The sequence below is a fragment of the Pristiophorus japonicus genome, chromosome 1 (genome assembly GCF_044704955.1).
Source record: "Pristiophorus japonicus isolate sPriJap1 chromosome 1, sPriJap1.hap1, whole genome shotgun sequence".
NCBI lineage: Eukaryota > Metazoa > Chordata > Chondrichthyes > Pristiophoridae > Pristiophorus > Pristiophorus japonicus.
Window position 1 is genome coordinate 192,846,537 of NC_091977.1, and position 25,091 is coordinate 192,871,627.

The 25,091-nt window shown below is 47.3% G+C and overlaps 1 protein-coding gene across 1 annotated transcript in view; it reads left to right on the forward strand.

The window, feature by feature from the left end:
• mccc2 (methylcrotonyl-CoA carboxylase subunit 2) overlaps window positions 1-25,091 on the forward strand; it is a 168,636-nt gene that overhangs the window by 72,154 nt on the left and 71,391 nt on the right. Inside the window, exon 8 of the mRNA XM_070867814.1 lies at window positions 12,015-12,079. Coding sequence (XP_070723915.1) covers window positions 12,015-12,079 — 65 coding nt within the window. The remainder of the gene's footprint in view (window positions 1-12,014; window positions 12,080-25,091) is intronic.

The following is a 25,091-nucleotide window of genomic DNA, read 5'->3' on the forward strand; positions in this document are numbered from 1 at the left end:
ACAGCAACCACCAGCACCAGCACCTGTACCTGTCAGAAGACAACAGGTGGTGGGGGGGTGCTGCTACATGTAGGAGGCCATACCCAGCACACAGGGTCTACAGGCCAAAACTCACCACCTTGGACATGTCTGAGGAGCAGTGCAGGAGGAGGCTGTGCTTCTCCAGGTAGACCTCTGCAACCTCCTTCAACAATACCTGCTGGACCAGGGGAGCATAACATGCCAGTATACCTCAGTTTTTAGACCATTGGTTGCTTTCAGGCTGCAACAGATGACATCAGCCACATCTCCCAGGTTGCAGCTCACAGCCGCTTTAAGCATTTGTACAGTTTTCTTGATGTAATTTTGAGTGGGTATTAATTTCTGTGGAGATGAAACAGTACCGGGCATAACCCCATGATTCAGTCCTATGGGTTATATTACAATGTCACATTGTTTAGTTTCTTTGTGGCCCCGTGAGGCATCTGGTTGTAAGGACATTTTCATTTATAATGAGACTGAAAATAGTCATGGCAGTTATCTAGATCTGAAAAATTAACCTGTGTCATTTCTTCACAGATGCTGTGTATTTCCAGCATTTTATGCTTTAATTACTGTAATGTCATCATTACCGTGGAGGTTTCTTCCCCCATATGTTCAAAAACACCAGTAACTATGATGTGTTTCTCAGTTAATCTTACCCAGTATTCTAAATATCAGTTTGAATGAAGTCTAATAGTGATAAATCTTACCTGCAAGTCACCCCATCAGTGCCAAATAGCTGAAACTGTAAGGCAATATAAGCAAACTTATTACAGCAGAGGTAGAAAGAAAACACAGAATACAGGTAGAGCGTCTGAAATCCGGAAACCTCGGGACTGAAGCCGTTCCGAATTTTGGGTATTTCCGGATTTTGGTACGTCTTTTCGACGGCCCGAATCGGAAAAGCTCAAGCCGAGGTTAGAGTATTTCCGGATTTCGGAACATCTTTCCGATAGCCCGAATCCGGAAATGTTGGAGCAGATTCCGGATGACTGCGCTGTGCATGTCCGGTTTTTGGACGGCTGTTTTGTAGTGCCGTTTGGAAAGTGCCGTTTGCGGAGTTTTACCGGGACTTGTGCCGGTGGATTTATGCGGACTGTCGGCGTGCAAGGCTGGAGGTGTCGCAGTCGACATCTTTGGAGTTTTGACGCGCCCGTGTTCTGGCCGAGGGAAGACGCCTGGGAGGGACCTGCGTTGCAGACCCAGGAGCAGCGGTGCCTGTGGGTGTGAAGACCTGCAAGAAGAGGTGGGTTGGAGTTTTTTGATTCTTGAGTGTTTTGTGAGTTTTTGTTTTTTTTAAATTTCCCTGGGCCCGACTCGTGGCGGTAATCGGTTTGGCAGGGTGTCCGGATTTCGGAGTATTTTCTGGATTCTGGACAGCCCCGCCACGGATCGGTCTGGATTCCAAATTTCGGAACTCCAGATTTCGGACGCACAACCTGCGCAGGAAATCGGGAATAAAAATAGAGAATCCTGGAAGTGCACCTATAAGGGATAAATTGTAGCAGACAGAAAGATGATGAACTAATTAGTATTAGGTCTGAGAAATTGCCTATGTAGGTAACATTTGCTTATGTATCATGCTTGACAAATCTTCTAGAATTTTTTGAGGATGTAACGAGTAGAGTGGATAAGGGAGAACCAGTGGATGTGGTGTATTTAGACTTTCAAAAGGCTTTTGACAAGGTCCCACACAAGAGATTAGTGTGCAAAATTAAAGCACATGGTATTGGGGGTAATGTATTGACGTGGATAGAGAACTACTTGGCAGACAGGAAGCAAAGAGTGGGAATAAACGGGTCCTTTTCAGAATGGCAAACAGTGACTAGTCGGGTACCCCGAGGTTCAGTGCTGGAACCCCAGCTGTTTACAATATACATTAATGATTTAGATGAAGGAATTTAATGTAATATCGCCAAGTTTGCAGATGACACTAAGCTGGGGCAGTGAGAGCTGTGAGGAGGCTGCAGGGTGACTTGGACAGGTTAGGTGAGTGGGCAAATACATGGCAGATGTGGTATAATGTAGATAAATGTGAGGTTATCCATTTTGGTGGTAAAAACAGGAAGGCAGATTATCAGAATGATGACAGATTAGTAAAAGGGCAGGTGCAACGTGACCTGGGTGTCATGGTACATCAGTCATTGAAAGTTGGCATGCAGGTATAGCAGGTAGTGAAGAAGGCAAATGGCATGTTGGCCTTAATAGCAAGAGGATTTGAGTATAGGAACAGGGAGGTCTTACTACAATTGTACAGAGCCTTGGTGTACAGTTTTGGTCTCCTAATCTGAGGAAGGACTTGCTATTGACGGAGTGCAGCAAAGGTTCACCAGGCTGATTCCCAGGATGACAGGACTGACTTATGAAGAAAGACTGGTTCGACTGGCTTATATTCAATGGAATTTAGAAAAATGAGAGGGGATCTCATAGAAACATATAAAATTCTGACGGGATTGGACAGGTTAGATGCAGGAAGAATGTTTCCCGATGTTGGGGAAGTCCAGAACCAGGGGTCACAGTCTAAGGATAAGAGGTAAGCCATTTAGGACCGAGATGAGGATAAACTTCTTCACTCAGAGTTGTGAGCATGTGGAATTCTCGACCACAGAAAGTTGTTGAGGCCAGTTCGTTAGATATATTCAAAAGGGGGTTGGATGTGGCCCTTACGGCTAAAGGGATCAAAGGGTATGGAGAGAAAGCAGGAATGGGGTACTGAAGTGCCTGATCAGCCATGATCATATTGAATGGTGGTGCAGGCTCGAAGGGCCGAATGGCCTACTCCTGCACCTATTTTCTATGTTTCTATGTAGTTTTAACACACGTATAACACATTAAAACTGTATCCTTAACCTTAGTAACACTTAAACAGCCGAAGTCAGCAGTTACAATTTTGATTAGAAGTCTCTGAGGAAGAGATAAGGAAGCCAGTCTTTTGGAACAGTTACTTTAGGCGCATGCAGATTGGGGTAAAGGGCAAAATAATAGAACAGCACAATGATGGGAGATAGATAGTTGCATATACCATTCAACCAGTCTGATAAGAGTTGACAAATCAATGTAACTCTGCTGATAGCAATCGATCGATGATTTTGTAGGAGGGTAGCTCCTCTCCAAAGCCTGTATAAATTATACTCAAAACCTCATATTTTGGAGGTTCCACGACTGAACCTTCCCGTGCATTGCTCGAAATAAAGCCGGTAAACCTGAGGTTTCGTTTGTTTACTTCCGTGGTCGTTATACCGAGGGCGAAGGGCATGGTGCTGATTATCTATATCAGTTAATCCCCCCCGGGGAAGAGAAGCCTTCCTTTTTACCCTACATTTGGCACTGCGAGCAGGGTGCAGCCCCTCCGAACTGGATGATGTGACAGCTGAATGGCAGTGAGTATGATTTTGTACCACCTGCAGCTGTAGTATTGACCGTGAAGGATGTAATCTGTGTAAAGAATTAGAAGGGGGTAATCTGTAGAACAAAGTTATAGCGAAGCACAGAAGGACAAAAACCAAACTTGGGGATTGCCTGAAAAAGAAGGAATACAACCTAAAAAGGGGGGTAGGACCCCAGGATGCTTAGGAAAACTGGCCAGTGGGATAAAATGAAGACCAATGGGGGGCGTCTCTGGAATATGGACCAAAAGGGTCCCGGGTATAAGTGCTAACAGGGAAAAGATGAAAAAGATAAAGACGCAACCTTGAAGTTGCTGAAAAAAACATAGGATAAGTTGTATTTGGTGTGAAGGTTTGTCTTTAAGTGAAAATGCTGGATAACAAAACATTGAATTCTCAAAGGACAGCTTGTTTTTATCAAAAGATAAAGATGCAATCTTGAAAGCTACAGCTGCTAAAAAGGAAAACAAATTGAACGAATTTGGGGGAAAAAGTGTTGTCTTACGATTTTAAATTAACAAATTCACGGAGACACAAGCCCTCTGTGTAAAATACAAAACCTAATTTGAAGAAAGAAGATTTAAATTGGCTGTGAAAAGGATATTAGTGTGATTGGAGGGTAATTAATCAATGAAAGCCGAATTTTCATAATGGCCACAGTGAAATCTTTGTTTCAAAGTGTGAATATTGGAAAAGATCTAAGCTCTGCGAACTGGACGGTGCTTAGAGAAAAAATCCCAAACAGTTTAAACAATAACAAGGGGAAAAAAATCTAAGCTGTGCGAACTCAGCAAAAGATGGAAAAAAACTGGGAATTAGAAAATTCTTAAAAAAGATGGAACCAGCAAGGAAGTTTAGGTTTCGTGCCGAGAGAAATAAAACACAAGATTTGCTCAGTGAACGGGACCTGAAAAAAACCAAAATGCTGGAATGTATATAGCTTGTGTGAAAATGTAAAAAGTGTGGCAGTTTCCCTGATTGTTTTTACTATGATTTACAGAGCTAAGAAAAATAAGCCACAGTTGCCTGTACTTATTTTAAATTGGATTTCAGTAAACAAAATAGCTATTAAAAATGATCTTGTTTTAAATCAATTTAAAAAATCTTGGGCAAGTATTTGAATTGGAAGTTTAGAAAAATTGGAGTTTAATCTAAAATGCTGTCTTTCCCGATGAGAAGGTTTTATTTAAAGCTATTTATGACAGCTTTACTAATGATTTCTGCTGTTTTAACGGATTCCTTATTTCTAAGCAAGTTTTGAAGGCACAAAGACTTGGAAAAAAATTCTGATATCGGGAAAGGTTTAAAAACGTAATGACCTTCTTACAAACCTGTAAAGGAGTTAACCCTTTCCATTGAGAGCTGTTTTATACTGGACATTATTAATTTGGGTTTCTTAATAAAAAAAAATTAAAAAGCAAGGAATGCAGCTAGAAGAATCACCTGACAGACAGGAAATGATGGGATAGTCAGAATAAAAATAAAACGAAGAAAGCCTATGTAATAATACTCGCTTGCTGCAGAGGACAGATAAAAGAAATAGATACTCAAACAAAAACAAATTCAAGAATTAGAAGCTAAGATAAATAAGCTAGAAGAGATTTTTTAAAATGGGACCAGACGGATAATGCAGTGTGCAGCCATAGCACCATCACCTACGGCAATAGAGCCAATGTACCACATGGTGGGTAAGTATAGTCCATAAACCCAACCTAACCGTAAACCAGACTGGGATAACGAGTGCAGAGTAGAGTGGCCCCCAGCACATGATAATGGCTACCTATCAGCGGCACCAATACGCATTACTACAATTCCCACCAACGGACGTAGAGCAGCCCACATTACCATACAGGAAGTACCCCTCAGCCCACAGGAGAGACAAATTCTATTGAATAGTAGGAATACAGAATTCTGACAAAAGGTGGAAGAACTGCTAGATGTCCATAATCTAACCTTAGCAGACATTCACAATCTGGTAAAAGCCAAAACGGGGCCGATAAATTGGCACAAAGCGACACCAGAGGTACACAATGGGGAATGGCAGAATAAGGGAAGAGCGGATCTCGCAAAAATGCAAAGATTGGAATTTCTCAAGCACGGGATGTTTAAAGATGAGCTAGGAGAAGCCCTTCAAAAGATAATTAAGTTGGGATTTGAAGTGGGACATGATTACGATAACCTATTGCCTCCAGCAATGAACAACACATACTAGCTTTAACTACAATGCTAGGAGCTCTACAGAGTGCAGGATTAAAAATGAAACTTTAGAGTGGGCAGAACACTTAGAGGAGTTAAAGTCAACAAAGGGAGAAGATAGTAAAAATAGCAGCAGAGATGAAGGGGAAGGAGACACACCCCCGCGCAGCTCCCCTGATATGTTTTAGCTGCAATAAGGGAGGAGACGCAGGAAGGCGAGGCTCCCAACAGGCAAAGAAGGGAGCACTCTTTTGAAATATGTGGATGATAAACGCTAGGAAAGTGCAGGTGGGAAGGAGCGAAGTATCATATCTAGGATACATAATATCACAAGGGAAGAGACAGATGCCTAAGGACAGAAAGGAAGCAATTCGATCAATTGTGGTTGTAAGATTAAAACAAGCTCTCACAAGTGCTCCAGGGATTACCTGATCAGAATAGGCCCTTCCACATCTATACCCACCACAATAAAGATCATTACATGGGGACAGGCATAGGCCAGTGGCATAGTAATGTCGGGACACATACCCAGCATACCTTTGCAGAATTGCTTAAAACAGGAAAGCTAAAAACGGTATCCGCGCACGAACGGCAAGGTAGGAAGCAATGCTCTTACCCCCCCCCCCCCCCCCCCCCCAATGGGATTGTAACAATGAAAGACAACTGTAACAACTCTGCAGAATGGATCAGGGAAAGGAGCATCAGTGTAGCCCAACAGGAGAAGACGAGGGAAGTAGTCAGGCGAATGAAACCCCGCTTGAGGAGGCAGACATGGATCTATATGTAGATGGCGCTATATCAACGGGACACCACGGACAGGATGGGCACTGGTAGATAGCAGCGGACAGGTCAAAAGGGAAGGACTGTTAGAAGGGGGTCTATCAGCTCAAGTGGTTGAATTAGTGGCTCTCACTGAAGCTCTGAGGCTGGCTAGGGGAAAAAGAGTAAACATCTATACAGACAGTCGATATGTTTTTGGAGTAGTGCATGCATATATGATAGCCTGGAGCAGATGGGGATGCACGACTTCGGGGAGGGCCTACTAAACATGAGATTGTTTAAAAAAATTAGTGGAAGCCTCCCTCCTACCCCAGGTGTGTGCGATAATAAAAGCGCACATAAAAATTACCGATCAACATCAACAGGGGAATGCATGGGCAGACGAGGCAGCCAAGCGGGTGGCAGAGACACGTACACTGGCCGGGGAAGCCCAGTTCGGAGCATGTACAATTGGGCCTGAGGAAGTAAACATGCTTAAGGTACAGGGAGAAGCCACTCCACAGGAAAAGGAGGGGTGGAAGCAGAGAGGGGCCCAACAAGGGACAGACTGGAGGAAAGATGGGAATGTGGTGGCCCCGGAATGCATCCAGGGGAGCCTATTAAATTTATACCACAGGTATGTCCATACGGGTAGAACCAACATGATAAGCTCGATGTCCAGATGCTGGTGGTGGAAGGGACTGGGTAGAGATATAGAGGACCACTGTAGAAGGTGCGTGACATGCGCAAAATACAACCCAGGGGGGAAAGTAAAGGTCAGAATGGGACATCAGCCCTGACCGAAAGGACCCTAGGAAAACTTGCAGATAGATTTTACTGGACTGTTAACCAGCAACAAGGGGAAGACATACTGTCTAGTTATAATAGACCAGCTTACGAAGTGGGTAGAAGCTTTCGCCACTGAAATTGTTCAGCAGAAACCATGGCCAGGATCCTAGCAGAAGAAATAATGCCACTACAGCTGAACTCAGATCAAGGTACACACTTCACAGGGAAGATAATGAAGCAGGCCTACGCTTTACTAGGGATCAGGCAAAAATGAGACTTCCAGATTTCTTGGTTTCAGGAAGTGATGACGTAGGACCGGATACGGAAATTTGTAATGGAACTCTGTAAGCAGTTACATGACTTTAAAGGCATAGGCTATAGATCAGCAAATAATCAAGGACTTCGAGAATGACACTAAGGAACAGAAGGTCCAAATACCCCAAAGGGACCAATCAGCTGATGGTGAGACTGGTAAGGGACATGTGCGCCTGCGTAGTTGTAAGGGGTATCGGCAAGTAGAAACACTGGACCCAGTTAAAAAAGCATGGTCACTAACCGGTGACAACCAGGACATATTGTTTTTTTGCAGGACTCTAGTGCTCGTGGAAACAATGTGGGGTAACGCAGCCTCATATCAAGGACAATAGGCTGAGGGACAGCAAAGCCTGTATTACAGGGACTCGGGCAAGATTAGTTTAATAAAGAATCAAAAACACTGATGGTGATGGACGGAGCAACAGTAGACTTAAATAACGGGCATAAAGAAAGTAACAAGGAAACGAAACAACATTGGAGATGGACCAGTAATACGGGACCAATAATTAGTGGGAATAAGACCACGGTGTGTTTTATTATGAGGAGGGACAGAGATACTGCACCCAGGGGACTAGGAATGGTGGTGGAGGGATATCTCCCGAGATGGCCCTACCAATACCGTCCTACCCACTACTTTAGCAACAGTGAGCACTACCAGGGTCCCGACCACCACACCCCCAGCGCCATAAACGTGCCCAACTATGAACGCTGGGGCAAAAGGGGGATTGATGAGGTAGACCAAGGATAAGATGCACTTCGGGGTACGTTAGCGAATAATTACTATACTCCTAAATTTAAACACTATAAGCCTGTATAGAAACCTGACCTTGCGAGCATGTAAAGGCCCTGAATCAAAAACCATGAAGTTTAATGTGGAAAGAAGGTCAGGTAAAAAGCAGGACCGGGGTAAAAGAGGGATACTAGAAATGGTAGATGTGGGATATGCAGCAGGATGTGCGGCGGGAGTTGCGACGGTAAACATAGACCTGCACACGATAGATGATCACGTTAACGCTCTAACACGAATCTTACAGGGATTGCTGGAAAGGGATGAGGATACTGAAAAGGTACCGGCACAACTGGGTAATGGCACAGAAAAGGAATTATTACAAGGGGCCCACACGTTGAGACCACGCCAGAACTATAAATTCGATAAATAGAGCAGAATGAAACTTGAGTAAAACCATACAGACAGAACTAGTATGTACAGGATACGGAGCATGGCTGCTCAGTGGAATACAACATAACCTAGAGCAGCTTCAGAATGGAAAAGGTGCCGGATTGGATAACACTTGATGTATTTACCAACTGGACCTTGGACAAAAACATGACTCATGCCTGTGAGGTGCAGAGAAACAGTCATGCTTGGATTCCAAAGGCCAAATGTGTAACCGGACATTGAAATATAATAGGTTTTGTATTATCCATACCACAGTATGATGACAAAGGGAGATCCTCGATACCAAGCAAACAATGTAGGAGAAACTTGCATGCGGTACCACCATGACAAACCAGAAATGTAACTGAAGAGAACAACAGTACTAAGGGCCCAAGTTTCCACACGATAAAAAACGGGCGCCCCTCCGAGCTGGGCGCCCGTTTTTCGTGCCACAAAGTGTGCCTAAAAAAACCCTCCTTATTCTCCACCTCGGCGCGGCACAGCAGGAGCTGTAGGGGGGCGGAGCCAGGTCCCTGCGCTGAAAACAGTGCCGGGACCTCTGCACATGCGCGCTACAGTGGGCACGCAAGTGCAGTAGCTCCAGGCGCCCGAAACTGTGTGGGAGGGGCCCGAAGCACGCAGCCCCTAGCCCTGGCCGAATGGCCTCACTGGGGCTGCGTGAATAAGGCTCCTCCCACGGCCAGCTCCTGCCGACTCCCGCTAATGCTTTCCCCCCTGCCTCGACCCGTCTGCCGCTGCCGCTCCCCCCCCCCGCCCCCCCCGGACCCGACCCGTCTGCCGCTGCCGCTCCTGCTTCCCCCCCACCCCCCCGGACCCGACTCGACCCGCCTGTCGCTCCTGCTTTCCCCCCTGGACCCAACCCGCCTGTCACTGCCGCTCCTGCTTCCCCTCCCCCTGACCGGACCCGACTCAACCCGCCTGTCGCTGCCGCTCCTGCTCCTGCTCCTGCTCCCCCCCCCCAACCGGACCCGACTCGACCCGTCTGCGTCTCCCGCTCCCACCCGACTCTACTCCCGCCCCCGGACTGGATCCGACCTGACCTCCCCCCCCCCCCCCCCCCCTCCCCGACCTGACCTCCCTCCCTCTTTCCTCCCCCCCCCCCCCCCCCCCGCCGACCAGAACCGAACCTCTCTCCCCGACCCGACCCAACGCCACCTACCTCTGGTGCTGGGGACGGGCCCTGCCCGAAATCTCGGGCCCGGCCCGTTCAGCCTTCGGTCCCGACGGCAAACCGCTTCCTAAAGGCCTGCCTGAAGAACTTTCACACAGGTAGGAACATGGTTCATTTAATCTTTTCTTTGCTTATAAATTTCTATTCAGGTTGGATTTATTTGTATAACTAAGGATTTATTGTAGAATTTAATGACTCTCCCCCCCCCCCCCCCCCCCTCGTTCCCTACGCCTAATTTGTAACCTGCGCCTGATTTTTTAATGTGTAGAACAGGTTTTTTCAGTTCGACAAAAATCTTCACTTGCTCCATTCTAAGTTAGTTTGGAGTACGTTTTCACTGTGGAAACTTTGAAATCAGGCGTCAGTGGCTGGACACGCCCCCTTTTGAAGAAAAAATTCTGTTCCAAAGTGGAACTGTTCTAACTGACTAGAACTGCAGAAAAAAAAATGTGGAGAATTGCGATTTCTAAGATAATCCGTTCTCCACCAGTTGCTCCTAAAAATCAGGCGCAAATCATGTAGAAACTTGGGCCCAATGAGTCTCAGCATAGATGATTGTTATAAAAATAACCAAGTTGCTTTATGTTGAGATCCACTACGAATGATCAAAGATGACTGGATATAACCAAGTGGACGGGCGCACCTTGAGTATCATCCCCCAACACAGGACTACTAAATTATCGCTGTTCCACAAGGAAATGGAGATTGATGTGTGAGCACCACGGCAACTGAAATGAAGAAAGGAACACCTCATGCAGCATTATGGATATTGACTTCTGCTTTACTCCGCTTGTCGAGACAGATATAAACGGGTTTATTATAACCCCTGAACGAAAGGAGCAAAGATCGATGGGACAATGATGGACATTACCTGAGGAGGTTATGCGAAGACCATCGGGTCACAAGGAAAACCGATACTCGAACTGAAAGAGGAACAAACTCGACTGAATTGGACACCATTCGACAACATAGAGGATGCCCCAGGTGGGGCCGAAATTCAGCAGAATAGAGAAGACCCCAAGTAGAGGAAAGATAGAAGAAACAGAGGATAACCCAGGCGGGGCATAATTCAAACACCGAGAAAATGTTGCCTAAAAAGGATTTATACACGAGCTATGCTGGACTAAATGTACTGGTTGCAGTGCAAGGGAACTCGCCTTGCTAGTATTATCCTATAAAAAGGCGTAACCGACATAAGAGGCAGGCCCTAGCCCATAGTATAGTTCAACCATTGAATAAAGGGAAATCAGACAGTCCGGCAGAAAGGACTTACTTTGTATAACCTTGATGGGAAAGCCAGCAGGTAGATCCTGCAGCTCAGGAAGTAGCGCTACCCAAGCAAAAGGACAACCCTGGAAGCTTACCCATGAGGAATTAATTGGGAAATGGCCTATCTTGGGCATATAGCGAAGGGCTATTAGGGGGGAATTGTAAGGGATAAATTGTAGCAGACAGAAAGGTGATGAACTAATCAGTATTAGCTCTGAGAAATTGCCTTCGTAGGTAGCACTTGCTTATGTAGGTATAGCACACTTATAACGCATTAAAACTGTATCCTTAACCTTAGTAACACTTAAACAGCCCGAAGTCAGCAGTTACCATTTTGATTAGAAGTCTCTGAGGAAGAGATAAGGAAGCCAGTATTTTGGAACAGTTACTTTAGGCGACATGCAGACTGGGGTAAAAGGCAAAATAATAGAACAACACAATGATGGGAGATAGACAGTTGCATATACCACTCAGAGCCAATCTGATGAGTCGACAAATCAATGTAAGTCCGCTGATAGCAATAGACCTATCGATGATTTTGTAGGATGGTAGCTCCTCTCCAAAGCCTGTATAAATTATACTCAAAACCTCATATTTCGGAGGTTGCACGACTGAACCTTCCCGTGCATTGCTCAAAATAAAGCCGGTAAACCTGAGGGTTTTGTTTGTTTACTTCCGTGATCGTTATACCGAGGGCGATGGGCGAGGTGTCGATTTTCCATATCAGTTAGTCCACCCCGAAGAAGAGAAGCCTTCCTTTTTAGCCCTACAGCACAGTAGGTCAATGAGCATTTGAAAGCGAAAAGTAGGTTAATGTTGAAGGGAATAACCCTTCATCAGAACCCTATTAAGAACGTATAATTCTGCTGCCTTCCATGCTGGCAAGCAGAAATATTTGAAACTAATTCTGGTTCTTGTGTTTGTACAGGTGAGAGCTGCTACTGGTGAGGAGGTTTCAGCTGAAGACCTTGGAGGTGCTGATCTCCACTGCAGGTAAACCATCCTGTGTAGTATCTTTTGCAGATCTTATTACAACTAATGCAACTTGTATTTATATAGTGCCTTTAACATAGTAAAATGTCCCAAGGTGCTTCACAGGAGTGTTATAAGACAAAAATTAGACACCGAACTACATAAGAAGAATTTACGGCAGATAACTGAAAGCTTGGTCAAAGAGGCAGGTTTTAAGGAGCGTCTTAAAGGAGCAAAGAGGTGGAGAGGTTTAGGGAGGGAGTTCCAGAGCTTAGGGCCCAGGCAGCTGAAGGCACAGCCAACGATGGTTGAGTGGTTATAATCAGGGATGCTCAAGAGGACAGAATTTGAGCAGCGCAGATATCTCGGGGGATTGTGAGGCTGAATGAGATTATAGAGCTGGGTGGGGGGAGCCATGGAGGGATTTGTAAACAAGGATAAGAATTTTGAAATCGAGGCGTTGCTTAACCTGGAGCTATAATGGAGGTCAACGAACATGGGTGATGGGTGAGTGGGACTTGGTGCGAGTTTGGATGACCTCAAATTTACGTAGGGTAGGATGTGGAAGGTGTTATGTATAGAAGAGCTACACGAGGCTGAGTACTGTGAGCTAAACTTAGTGTGACCTTAGTCGTCTTTATTACAACTCCAGAGTGCCTAAACAACATAGCAGTCAACTGGTCCTGTAATGAGACTCGGTTAATCTTTACCTTGTAGTCGCCGCAGATTCTGACCGTGCCATCCCTTTTCAAAACCGGAACATTGAACGCGACTGGCGATATGATTCCTTCGCGTTGGATTCTGTCCAGTTCGATCTCTACTTTCTCCCTCATCATTTACGGAACCGCCCGAGCCTTGTGGTGGACGGGCCGTGCATCGGGGCCTAGATGGATCTGTACCTTGGCGCCTGTGAAGTTGCCGATGCCTGGTTCGAATAGCGAGGGAAACTTGCTCAGCGCTTGAGCACACGAGGCATCATCCACTGAAGATAGTGCTTTGATGCCGTTCCAATTACATCTAATCTTTTCTAGCCAGCTTCTGCTGAACAGCGTTGGGCCATTGCCTGGATCAATCCACAATGATAAGTCATGCACAGCTCCATCGTACGATACCTTCACTGCCGCACTTCCAGTGACTGGTATAAGCTCTTTGGTGTAGCTACGCAACTTTGCATTAACCGGGCTCAGTTTGGGCCTTTGTGCTTTATTGCCCCACAGTTTCTCGAAAGCCTTCTGGCTCATTATTGACTGACTCACACCCGTGTCCAACTCCATGGATACTGGAACTCCATTTAATTTGACTTTCAGCATTATAGGAGGGCTCTTGGTGGTGAAGGTATGTACCCCATACGCTTCTTCCTTGGGTTGAATTGCCTGTGCTACATGATCCGCGCCAAATCGATCATCCTCTGCCACGTGGTGTGTCGCAGCACGTTTGCACATTCGCTGGAGGTGCCCCATTCTTGCGCAGCCTTTGCACACGTAGTGCTTGAATCGACATTGATAGGCCCGGTGATTACCCCCGCAGCGCCAACATGGTGCTAGTGGATTCACATTCACCCCCGATGGCGGACTCTGAGTCATCACAGGTCTTGCAGATGTATAGGCCTTGCCATATGCAGTTCGGCCTGCTGGTGATGTCATTTTATGCACAGTACTTGCCGGTGAGCTTCGATGTTGAGAAGATATCTGTTTGATGTTAACATCCATGGCCATGCATGCCTGGGCGATCACTGTGGCCTTGTTCAGGTCTAGGGTTTCGGCAGCCAACAGCTTTCGAAGAACGACCTCATGGCTGATGCCAAGCGCGAAAAAGTCTCTCAGTATTTCCCCCAACGCAGCTCCAAAATCGCAAGGTCCCGCGAGGCGTCTCAGGTCGGTGACCTAATCCGCCACGTCCTGGCCTCCGGAGCGATGATGCGTGTAAAAACGATATCTGACCATGAGGATACTCTCCTTCGGCTTGAGGTGGTCCCGAACCAGCGTGCACAACTCTGTATATTCCTTCTCCGTTGGTTTTGTCGGTGCGAGCAGATTCTTGATGAGACCGTATATTTTAGGCCCACAGACGGTGAGGAAAACCGCCCTGCGCTTGACCGCGTTACTGACTCCTTCCAGCTCGTTGGCCATGAAGTACTGGTCGAGACGCTCGACAAAGGCTTCCCAATCATCACCCTCTACGAATCTTTTTAATATTCCAACGGCAGCCATGGTTGCATGAAGGTTTGTATTATGTTACTCGTCGTCAATTGTTATGTATAGAAGAACTCCACCAGGCTGAGTACTATGAGCTAAACTTAGTGTGACCTTAGTCGTCTTTATTACAACTCCAGAGTGCCTGAACAACATGGCAGCCGACTTTTTATACTGGCCCTGCACATGTGTGCAGGTGACCTTTAGGACTCCAATAGTCGTGCCCTCTGGTGGCAAGTATTACATAGTTACATACATAACTATGGCCAGCCAGGAGTATGTTGGAATAGTCAAGTCTAGAGGAAACAGAGGCATGGATGAGGGTTTCAGCAGCAAATGAGCTGAGGCAGGGATGGAGAATGGCAATGTTACGGAGGTGGAAATAGGCGGCTTTAGTTATGCCGCAGATATGTGGTCGGAAGTTCATTTCAGGGTCAAATATGACACCAAGGTTGCGAACAGTCTGGATCAGCCTCAGACAGACGCTAGGGAGAGGGATGGAGTCGATAGCTAGGGAATGGAGTTTGTGGCGGGGACCAAAGACAATGGCTTTGGTCTTCCCAATATTTAATTGGAGAAAATTTCTGCTCATCCAGTACTGGATGTTGAACGAGCAGTCTGACAATTTAGAGACCATGGAGGGGTCGAGAGAAGTGGTGGTGAGGTAGGGCTGGGTGTCATCAGTGGAAACTGATGCCATGTTTTTGGATGATGTCGCCAAGGGGCAGCATTTTAATGAAAAGAGGAGGAGGCCAAGGATAGATCCTTGGAGGACACCAGAGGTAATGATGCGGGAGTGGGAAGAGAAGCCATTGCAGGTGATTTTCTGGCTACGATTAGATAGATAAGAATGGAACCAGGCGAGTGCAGTCCTACCCAGCTGGACGATGGTGGAGAGGTGTTGGAAGAGGATGGAGTGGTCGACCGTGTCAAAGGCTGCAGACAGGTCGAGAAGGACGGATAGGTTACCTTTGTCACAGTCACAAAGGATGTCATTTGTGACTTTGATGAGAGCCGTTTTGGTACTGTGGAAGGGGCGGAAAGCGATTGAAGGGGTTCAAACATGGAGTTCCGAGACAGATGGGCACAGATTTGGGAGGCGACAGCACGTTCAAGGACTTTGGAGAGGAAAGGGAGGTTGGAGATGGGGCGGTAGCTTGCAAGCACAGTGGGGTCAGCGTTGTATTTTTGAGAGGGGTGATGATGGCAGATTTGAAGGAGAGGGGAGAGAACCATTAACAATGTCGGCTAACATGGGAGCCAGAAAAGAAAGTTGGGTGGTCAGCAGTTTAGTGGGAATAGGGTTGAGGGAGCAGGAAGTGGGTCTCGTGGACAATATGAGCGTAGAGAAGTCAAGAGGGGAGATTGAAGAGAATCTGGAGAAAGAATAAAAGTTCAGGGCTAGGGCAGGGGGGAATCTTATAGGAAGTTTGGCTTGGTTTGGCTAGAAAGGGAAGTGGCAGAGGCAGCTGATCGGATGGTCTCAATCTTACAGACAAAGAAGTCCATGAGCTCCTTGCACTTGTTGGAGGTGAGTGTGGTGGAGCCGGTGGTGAGGGGTTTAAGAAGACAGTTAGCAGTAGAGAATAGTAGCCGGGGGTTATCTTTGCATTCCAGGATGATCCTGGAATAGCGACTAGTTTTGGCAGACGAGCATAGGACCCAATGCTTTATGTGGTCCAGCCAGATCTGGCGGTGAATGGCTAAACCAGTTGTCCACCATATCCGTTCAAGTCTGCGTCCCCTGGACTTGAGGGAGTGAAGATGAGGGCCGTACCGGGGGAACGACCCAGTGTGAGAGAAAGTAATAGATTTAATACGGACCAGGGCATCAAAGGTGGTGGTGGGGGTGTGGTTGAGTAGATCGGTGGCTGCAGAAATGTCATGGTGAATGGAGGGCCAAAGGATGGACAGTTTGGAGTTGATAAGAGCAGTTGTAAGAGAGCTTGGAGAGAGATTTTTCTGGGACAGATGCAGAAGAAAGTAGGGTTGGGTGGGGGAAGGGGATGTGGGTGGAGAGCAATATAAGGAAGCAGTCAGAGATGGCCTTATCTGTAATTGACACGGTGGGAATAGTGAGACCGCGAGAGATGGCAAGGTCAAGGGGGTGGCCATGAATATGGGTTACTGAGTTCACATGGAAGGAGAAATTAAGGGAGGATAGGAGGCTAGTGAACTCAGAGGAGAGAGAGCATGATAAGTTGAGATGGAGGATGAGAAGTCACTCAGTGCAGAGGCTGATAACATTTTTATCTTATGTGGGTGGGTGGTAGAGAACGAGAATTTTAAATGAGCGGCGAGATGGGTGGAACAAGATGAGATGATCAAAGCAGGAGGTAGGGGGAGAGGCCAAAGTGTGATTTGGTGATGAGAGGCACACCACAGCGGTCTGGCTGGGGCAAGTGGTGGAAGGTATAGCCAGGTGGGGATACTTCATTAAACAGTAAGGTGTCATCACCCCTCAGCCAAGTTTCCATCAGGTCCACGATAAGCTCATTGACGGCAAGGGACGTTCTCAAGTGAACGGACATTCTGCAAGGAGATGCGGAGAGGATTGGTGATGGCTGATCCACTGCCAGCATCCACAGGGTCAGTGCTTGGAGGGGTGAGTTGGACGGACAGGTGATTGGCATTATTAGCCTCCAGTGGGCGAGTTGAGTGACAAGGTCGGCAAGAGAGTAGGAAGAGACAGTTGGGGTTGCTTCTCGTGAGAAGACAGCAATGAGTATCACGGTGGGCCCTTCGAAGGATGTCAAGAGAAGCACAGAGGGAAGCTGCAGGCTTATCGAAGAGGGAGTCAAGCCTGGGACGGCGGCAAGAGAGTAAGAAGGTCGAAGAGTAATGAAGGGTTGGAGTAGGGTTTGGGAGGGAAGAGTGTCCGAGAGAGGAGAGATGAAAAGCGGCATGGAGTAAAAATAAAACGGGGAAGGCGGCTCGACCATGGCTAACAAGGGAAATTAAGGATAGTGTTAAAGCCAAGGAAGAGGCATATAAATTGGCCAGAAAAAGCAGCTAACCTGAGGACTGAGAGAATTTTGTAATACAGCAGAGGAGGACAAAGGGTTTAATTAGGAGGAGGAAAATAGAGTATGAGAGGAAGCTTGCTGACAACACAAAAACTGACTGCAAAAGCTTCTATAGATATGTGAAGAGAAAAAAAATTAGTGAAAACAAACGTAGGTCCCTTGCAGTCAGATTCAGGTGAATTTCTAATGAGGAACAAAGAAATGGCAGACCAGTTAAACAAATACTTAGGTTCTGTCTTCACGATGGAAGACACGAATAACCTTCCGGAAATACTAGGGAACCGAGGGTCTAGTGGGAAGGAGGAAATGAAGGAAATCCTTATTGGCGGGAAATTGTGTTAAGGAAATTGATGGGATTGAAGGCCGATAAATCCCCGGGGCCTGATAGTCTGCATCCCAGAGTACTTAAGGAAGCAGCCCTAGAAATAGTGGATGCATTGGTGATCATTTTCCAACAGTCTATCGACTCTGGATCGGTTCCTATGGACTGGAGGGTAGCTAATGTAACACCACTTTTTAAGAAAGGAGGGAGAGAGAAAATGGGTAATTATAGACCGGTTACCCTGACATCAGTAGTGGGGAAACTGTTGGAATCAATTATTAAAGATGAAATTGCAGCACATTTGTAAAGCAGTGCGGGATCGGTCCAAGTCAGCATGGATTTATGAAAGGGAAATCATGCTTGACAAATCTTCTGGAATTTTTTGAGGAAGTAATTAGTAGAGTGGACAAGGGAGAACCAGTGGATGTGGTGTATTTGGACTTTCGAAAGGCTTTTGACAAGGTCCCACACAAGAGATTGGTGTGCAAAATTAAAGCACAGGGTATTGGGGGTAATGTACTGACGTGGATAGACAACTGGTTCGCAGACAGGAAGCAGAGAGTCGGGATAAATGGGTCCTTTTCAGAATGGCAGGCAGTGACTAGTGGAGTGCCGCAGGGCTCAGTGCTGGGACCCCAGGTATTTACAATATACATTAATGATTTGGATGAGGGAGTTGAGTGTAATATCTTCAAGTTTGCAGATGACACTAAGCTGGGTGGTGGTGTGAGCTGTGAGGAGGATGCTAAAAGGCTGCAGGGTGACTTCGACAGGTTAGGTGAGTGGGCAAACACGTGGCAGATGCAGTATAATGCAGATAAATGTGAGCTTATCCACTTTGGTGGCAACAACACGAAGGCAGAATATTATCAGTGTTGTGTATCTGTAAAGCATGCACTCCCATGTTCCGCCACCAGAGAGCACATCCCCTGAAGTCCCAAGGGATCCCAGCATCCCTTGGGAGCACTGTATATAAGCCAGCCCCTAAGGCCTGTTCCTCACTCTGGAGTGTCTTAATAAAGACTGAGGTCACTGTTACTTTAACCTCCCTATGTGCAGTCTCATCTGTGTTAGGAACACAATAACTGGCGACGAGTATACGAATCCAGCGCAAAGATGCAGCAAACTGTGGGCATCTTGGAGAAGTTCTCGGAGGGTGAGGACTGGGAAGCCTATGTCGAACGGCTAGACCAGTACTTTGTAGCCAACGAGCTGGACGGAGAAGGAAGCGCTGCAAAAAGGAGAGCGGTCCTCCTCACAGTCTGCGGGACACCGACCTACAGCCTCATGAAGAATCTTCTGGCTCCGGTGAAACCCACAGATAAGTCGTATGAGGAGCTGTGTACACTGGTTCGGGAGCATCTTAACCCGAGGGAGAGCGTGCTGATGGCGAGGTATCGGTTCTACACATGCCAGCGATCTGAAGGTCAGGAAGTGGCGAGCTACATCGCCGAGCTAAGGCGACTTGCAGGACAATGTGAGTTTGATGGCTACCTGGAGCAGAAACTCAGAGACTTTTTTGTACTGGGCATTGGCCACGAGACCATCCTACGAAAATTTTTGACTGTAGAGACACCGACCCTCAGCAAGGCCATTGCGATAGCACAGTCGTTTATGTACATCAGTGATAACACCAAACAAATCTCTCAGCACACAAGTGCTAGCAATGTTGATAAATTAACTGGAACTGTGTTTGCGAGCAGAAACAGGGCAGAACCCACAACTCTGCAACTGCCAGCAGGCCTCAGGTGACCCAGATGACTGAGTCCGCAACAAAGGATGAATGCAAGGCGATTCACACCTTATTGGCATTGTGGAGACTTCCATTCAGCCTGTTCATGCCGCTTCAAAGGGTATGTTTGCAAGAGTTGTGGAACAATGGGGCACCTCCAACGAGCTTGCAGATGAAGCTGCAAAACCTGCTAACCACCACGTGGCAGAGGAAGATCGGTCCATGGTGGATCAAAGCAATTTCGAGCCTCAGAGAGAGGAGGCAGATGCTGAAGTACACGGGATGCACACATTTTCGACGAAATGTCCACCTATAATGCTAAATGTAAAATTGAATGGCTTACCCGTAGCCATGGAACTGGACACTGGCACTTGCCAATCCATCGTGAGTAAAAAGATGTTTGAGACTGTGGTGCAACAAGGCACTCAGACCAGCCCTGAGCCCCATCCACATGAAACTGAGAACGTACATGAAGGTGCTCATCACTGTCCTGGGCAGCGCCATGGTCAAGGTCACCTACGAGGGCACGGTGCAGGAACTGCCACTCTGGATTGTCCCGGGCGATGGCCCCACACTGCTTGGAAGGAGCTAGCTGGGCAAAATGCGCTGGAACTGGGATGACATCTGAGCGCTATCACATGTCGATGAGGCCTCATGTACCCAGGTTCTGAACAAATTTCCTTCCCTTTTTGAGCCAGGCATTGGAAACTTTTCCGGGGCAAAGGTGCGGATCCACTTGGTCCCAGAGGCACGCCCCATTCACCACAAGGCGCGAGCCGTATTTCACATGATGAGGGAGAAAGTGGAAATCGAGCTGGACAGGCTGCAACGCGAGGGCATCATCTCCCCAGTGGAATTCAGCGAGTGGGCCAGCCCGATTGTTCCAGTACTCAAAAATGATGGCACGGTCAGGATTTGCGGCGATTATAAAGTAACTATTAATCGTTTCTCGCTACAGGACCAATACCCGCTACCTAAGGCAGACGACCTATTTACGATGCTGGCAGGAGGTAAGACATTCACCAAGCTCGACCTGACTACGACCTACATGACGCAGGAGCTGGAGGAGACTTCGAAGGGCCTCAACTGCATCAACACGCACAAGGGACTGTTCATCTACAACAGATGCCCGTTTGGAATTCGGTCGGCTGCGGCGATCTTCCAGAGAAACATGGAGAGCCTACTCAAGTCGGTACCACGCTCGGTGGTTTTTCAGGACGACATATTGGTCACGGGTTGGGACACCGTCGAACGCCTACAAAACCTCGAGGAGGTCCTCCAGCGACTGGATCACGTAGGGCTGCGGCTGAAGAGGTCGAAATGCGTTTTCAATGCAACAGAAGTGGAGTTTTTGAGGAGAAACATCGTGGCGGATGGCATTCGGCCCACAGCCGCCAAGACAGAGGCTATGAGGAACGCGCCTAAGCCACAGAACGTCACGGAGCTGCGGTTGTTCCTGGGACGCCTCAACTATTTTGGTAACTTCCTACCGGGGTTAAGTACCCTCTTAGAGTCCCTACATGTGTTATTGCGTAAAGGTGAGAACTGGGTATGGGGGAAAAAGCAAGTAATTGCTTTTGAGAAAGCCAGAAACATTTTATGCTCCAAGAAGGTGCTTGTATTGTATAACCCGTGTAAAAGACTTGTGCTAGCATGTGATGCGTCGTCGTACAGAGTCGGGTGTATATTGCAACAAGCTAACGTTGCGGGGAAGTTGCAACCTGTCGCCTATGCCTCCAAGAGCTTGTCTAAGGCCAAGAGCACCTACAGCATGATTGAGAAAGAGGCATTAGCGTGTGTGTTCGGGGTAAAGCAAATGCATCAGTATTTGTTTGGCCTCAAATTTGAGCTGGAAGCCGATCACAAGCCCCTCATATCCCTGTTCGCTGAAAACAAGGGGATAAATACGAATGCCTCAGCCCGCATACAAAGGTGGGCACTCGAGCTATCAGCGTATAACTGTACCATCCGGCACAGGCCAGGCACCGAGAACTGTGAGGATGCTCTCAGTCGGCTACCATTGCCCACCACGGGGGTGGAAATGGCGCAGCTTGCAAACTTGTTGATGGTGGCGCAGCCTGCAGACTTGTTGATGGTCATGGAAGCGTTTGAAAATGATAAATCACCTGTCACGGCCCGCCAGATTAGGACTTGGATCAGCCAAGATCCTCTGCTGTCCCTAGTAAAAAAAAACTGTGTACCTCATGGGAGCTGGGCCAGCATCCCCGTTGAAATGCAAGAGCTAATCAAGCTGTTCCAGCGGTGAAAGGACGAGCTGTCCATTCAGGCAGACTGACTGCCTGTTGTGGGGTAACCGCGTAGTGCTACCCAAAAAGGGCAGGGAGACGTTCATCTCGGATCTCCACAGCACACACCCGGGTATACTAATGATGAAAACGATAGCCGGATCCCACGTGTGATGGCCCGGTATCGACTCTGATTTAGAGTCCGGTGTACAGCAATGCAGCGTGTGTGCTCAGTTGAGCAACGCGCCCAGCGAGGCACCACTAAGTTTGTGGTCCTGACACTCCAGACCATGGTCGAGGATCCATGTTGACTATGCGGGCCCGTTTCTCGGCAGAATGTTCCTGGTGGTGGTGGTGGATGCTTTTTCAAAATGGATTGAACGTGAAATAATGTCGGGAAGCACCGCCACCGCCACCATTGAAAGCCTGAGGGCCATGTTTGCCACCCACGGCCTGCCTGACATACTGGTCAGTGACAACGGACCATGTTTCACCAGTGCCGAATTTAAAGAATTCATGACCCGCAATGGGATCAAACATGTCACCTCGGCCCCGTTTAAACCAGCCTCCAATGGGCAGGCAGAGCGGGCAGTACAAACAATCAAACAGAGCCTTAAACGAGTCACAGAAGGCTCACTCCAAACCCGCCTGTTCAGAGTACTGCTCAGCTACCGCACGAGACCCCACTCGCTCACAGGGGTGCCCCCGGCTGAGCTACTTATGAAAAGGATACTTAAAACCAGACTCTTGCTGGTTCACCCCAACCTGCATGATCAGGTAGAGAGCAGGCGGTAGCAACAAAATATAAACTATGGTCTCGCCACTGTGTCACGGGAAATTGATCTAAATGACCCTGTGCATGTGCTAAACTATGGACATGGTCCCAAGTGGATCGCGGGCACAGTGATAGCTCAAGAAGGGAGCAGGGTGTTTGTCGTCAAACTGGACAATGGACAAATTTGCAGAAAGCACCTGGACCAAACGAGGCTGCGGTTCACAGACTGCCCTGAACAACCCATAGCAGACACCACCTTTTTCGAGCCCACAACACGCACCCAAAGGATCAACGACCCCACCCCGGACCAGGAAATTGAACCCATCACGCCCAACAGCCCAGCAAGGCCAGGCTCACCCAGCAGCCCTTCAGAGCCAACAACACGCCAGCCCAGCGAGGGCACAGTCAACACACCAGAACAGTAATTTGTACCGAGGCGGTCCACCAGGGAAAGAAAGGCTCCCGACCACCTCACCTTGTAAATAGATTTCACTTTGACTTTGCGGGGGGTGGGGGAGTGGTGATGTGTATCTGTAAAGCATGCACTCCCATGTTCCGCCACCAGGGAGCGCATCCCCTGAAGTCCCAAGGGATCGCAGCATTCCTTGGGAGCACTGTCTATAAACCGGCCCCTGAGGCCTGTTCCTCATTCTGAAGTGTCTTAATAAAGACTGAGGTCACTGTTACTTTAACCTCCCTGAATGCAGTCTCATCTGTGTTAGGAACACAATAATCTGAATGGCGGCAGATTAGGAAAAGGGGAGGTGCAACGAGACCTGGGTGTCATGGTACATCAGTCATTGAAAGTTGGCATGCAGGTACAGCAGGCGGTGAAGAAGGCAAATGGTATGTTGGCCTTCATAGCTAGGGGATTTGAGTATAGGAGCAGGGACGTCTTACTGCAGTTGTACAGGGCCTTAGTGAGGCCTCACCTGAAATATTATGTTCTGTTTTGGTCTCCTAATCTGAGGAAGGACGTTCTTGCTATTGAGGGAGTGCAGCGAAGGTTCACCAGATTGATTCCTGGGATGGCAGGACTGACATATGAGGAGAGACTGGATCGACTGGGCCTGCATTCAAAGGAGTTTAGAAGGGTGAGAGGGGATCTCATAGAAACATATAAAATTCTGATGGGACTGGACAGGTTAGATGCAGGATGAATGTTCCCGATGTTGGGGAAGTCCACGACCAGGGAACATCGTCTAAGGATAAGTGATGAGCCATTTATGACTGAGATGAGGTGAAACTTCTTCACTCAGAGTTGTTAACCTGTGGAATTCCCTACCGCAGAGAGTTGTTGATGTCAGTTCATTGGATATATTCAAGAAGGAGTTAGATATGGCCCTTATAGCTAAAGGGATCAAGGGGTATGGAGAGAAAGCAGGAAAGGGGTACTGAGGTGAATGATCAGCCATGATCTTATTGAATGGCGGTGCAGGCTCGAAGGGCCGAATGGCCTACTCCTGCAACTGTTTTCTATGTTTTTATGATGACAGGAGAGACCGGTCAGGTAGGGATAGAGAGAAACGAAAAATGTGGAGAAAGAAGTGGAAATAGTCGTGAACGGCTCGGGTCCGAAGCGGCTGCCAGAGTGCGCACGCAAATGGAGACGGAGAAACACAAGTTACATTGGCCTGGTTATGTAGCAATTATAGGGATGCATATTTCCTGGTAGTAACAGGGAATAGATTGGTGACAGTAGTAAGGAGTCCAGAGTTAAAGTTGGGAGGTCCCGTGGAGGGAAAAAGTTGACATAGGTAGGATGGAGTCAGCATAAAGCATCGATGAACTGTTGTCTGAGTTCGGAGACGGGTGTAGCAGGCGAGAGAAGTCCATAAGTTATTTGAAGGATAGAGAATTGAAGGCTGGCGGTTATTGCCGTGGTAATGAGAGTCGGGTTTGGTGCAGGAAGATGATGCCAAAGTTGACATGAAGTAGGAGGTCACTGTAGATCAGAAGCCGCGGAAAAAATGTAAAACCACACAAGCCAGCGACCAACAAAGCAGAAAAAATAGTAGAATGAGTCACCCAGCTCAGCAGAGAAACAGCCACAGAGGGGAAGATCTTCTTTTTTTTTAAGCAGATTTTTGACACAGCAAATGAGTCTTACAGTGTAATCTAGCGTAGACCAGTGCAGAGGCATAGTGTTGTAATCCAGTGCTGTTCAATGCAGAAACGTAGGCCCCAAGTTTCCACATGATTTGCTCCTGATTTTTAGGAGCAACTGGTGTAGAACGGAGTATCTTAGAAATCTGAATTCTCGTCATTTAGTTTGCTCCAGTTCTAGTCAGTTAGAACAGTTTCACTTTGGAACAGAATTTTTTTTTCAAAAGGGGGCGTGTCCGGCCACTTACGCCTGTTTTCAAAGTTTCGTCAGTGAAAACTTACTCCAAACTAACTTAGAATGGAGTAAGTGAAGATTTTTGTACGCTCGAAAAAACCTTGTCTACACTTTAGAAAATCAGGCGTAGGTTACAAATCAGGCGTAGGGAATGGCGGGGGGGGGGGTGTTTAAAGGGAAGTTTACAAACATTAAACACTTCAGTTTTACAAATAAAGAGCCATCATCAATAATAAATGATAAATACATCAATAAATCAAACAATAAATCGATCAAAAAAAAATTAATAAATTATTTTTTTTTTTAAATCAATAAATAAAACATTTTCTACTTACCGACTGCAGCACCGGGAGCCCTCCAACAACATGCTGGGATGCCCCCCCCCCCCCCCCCCCCAGT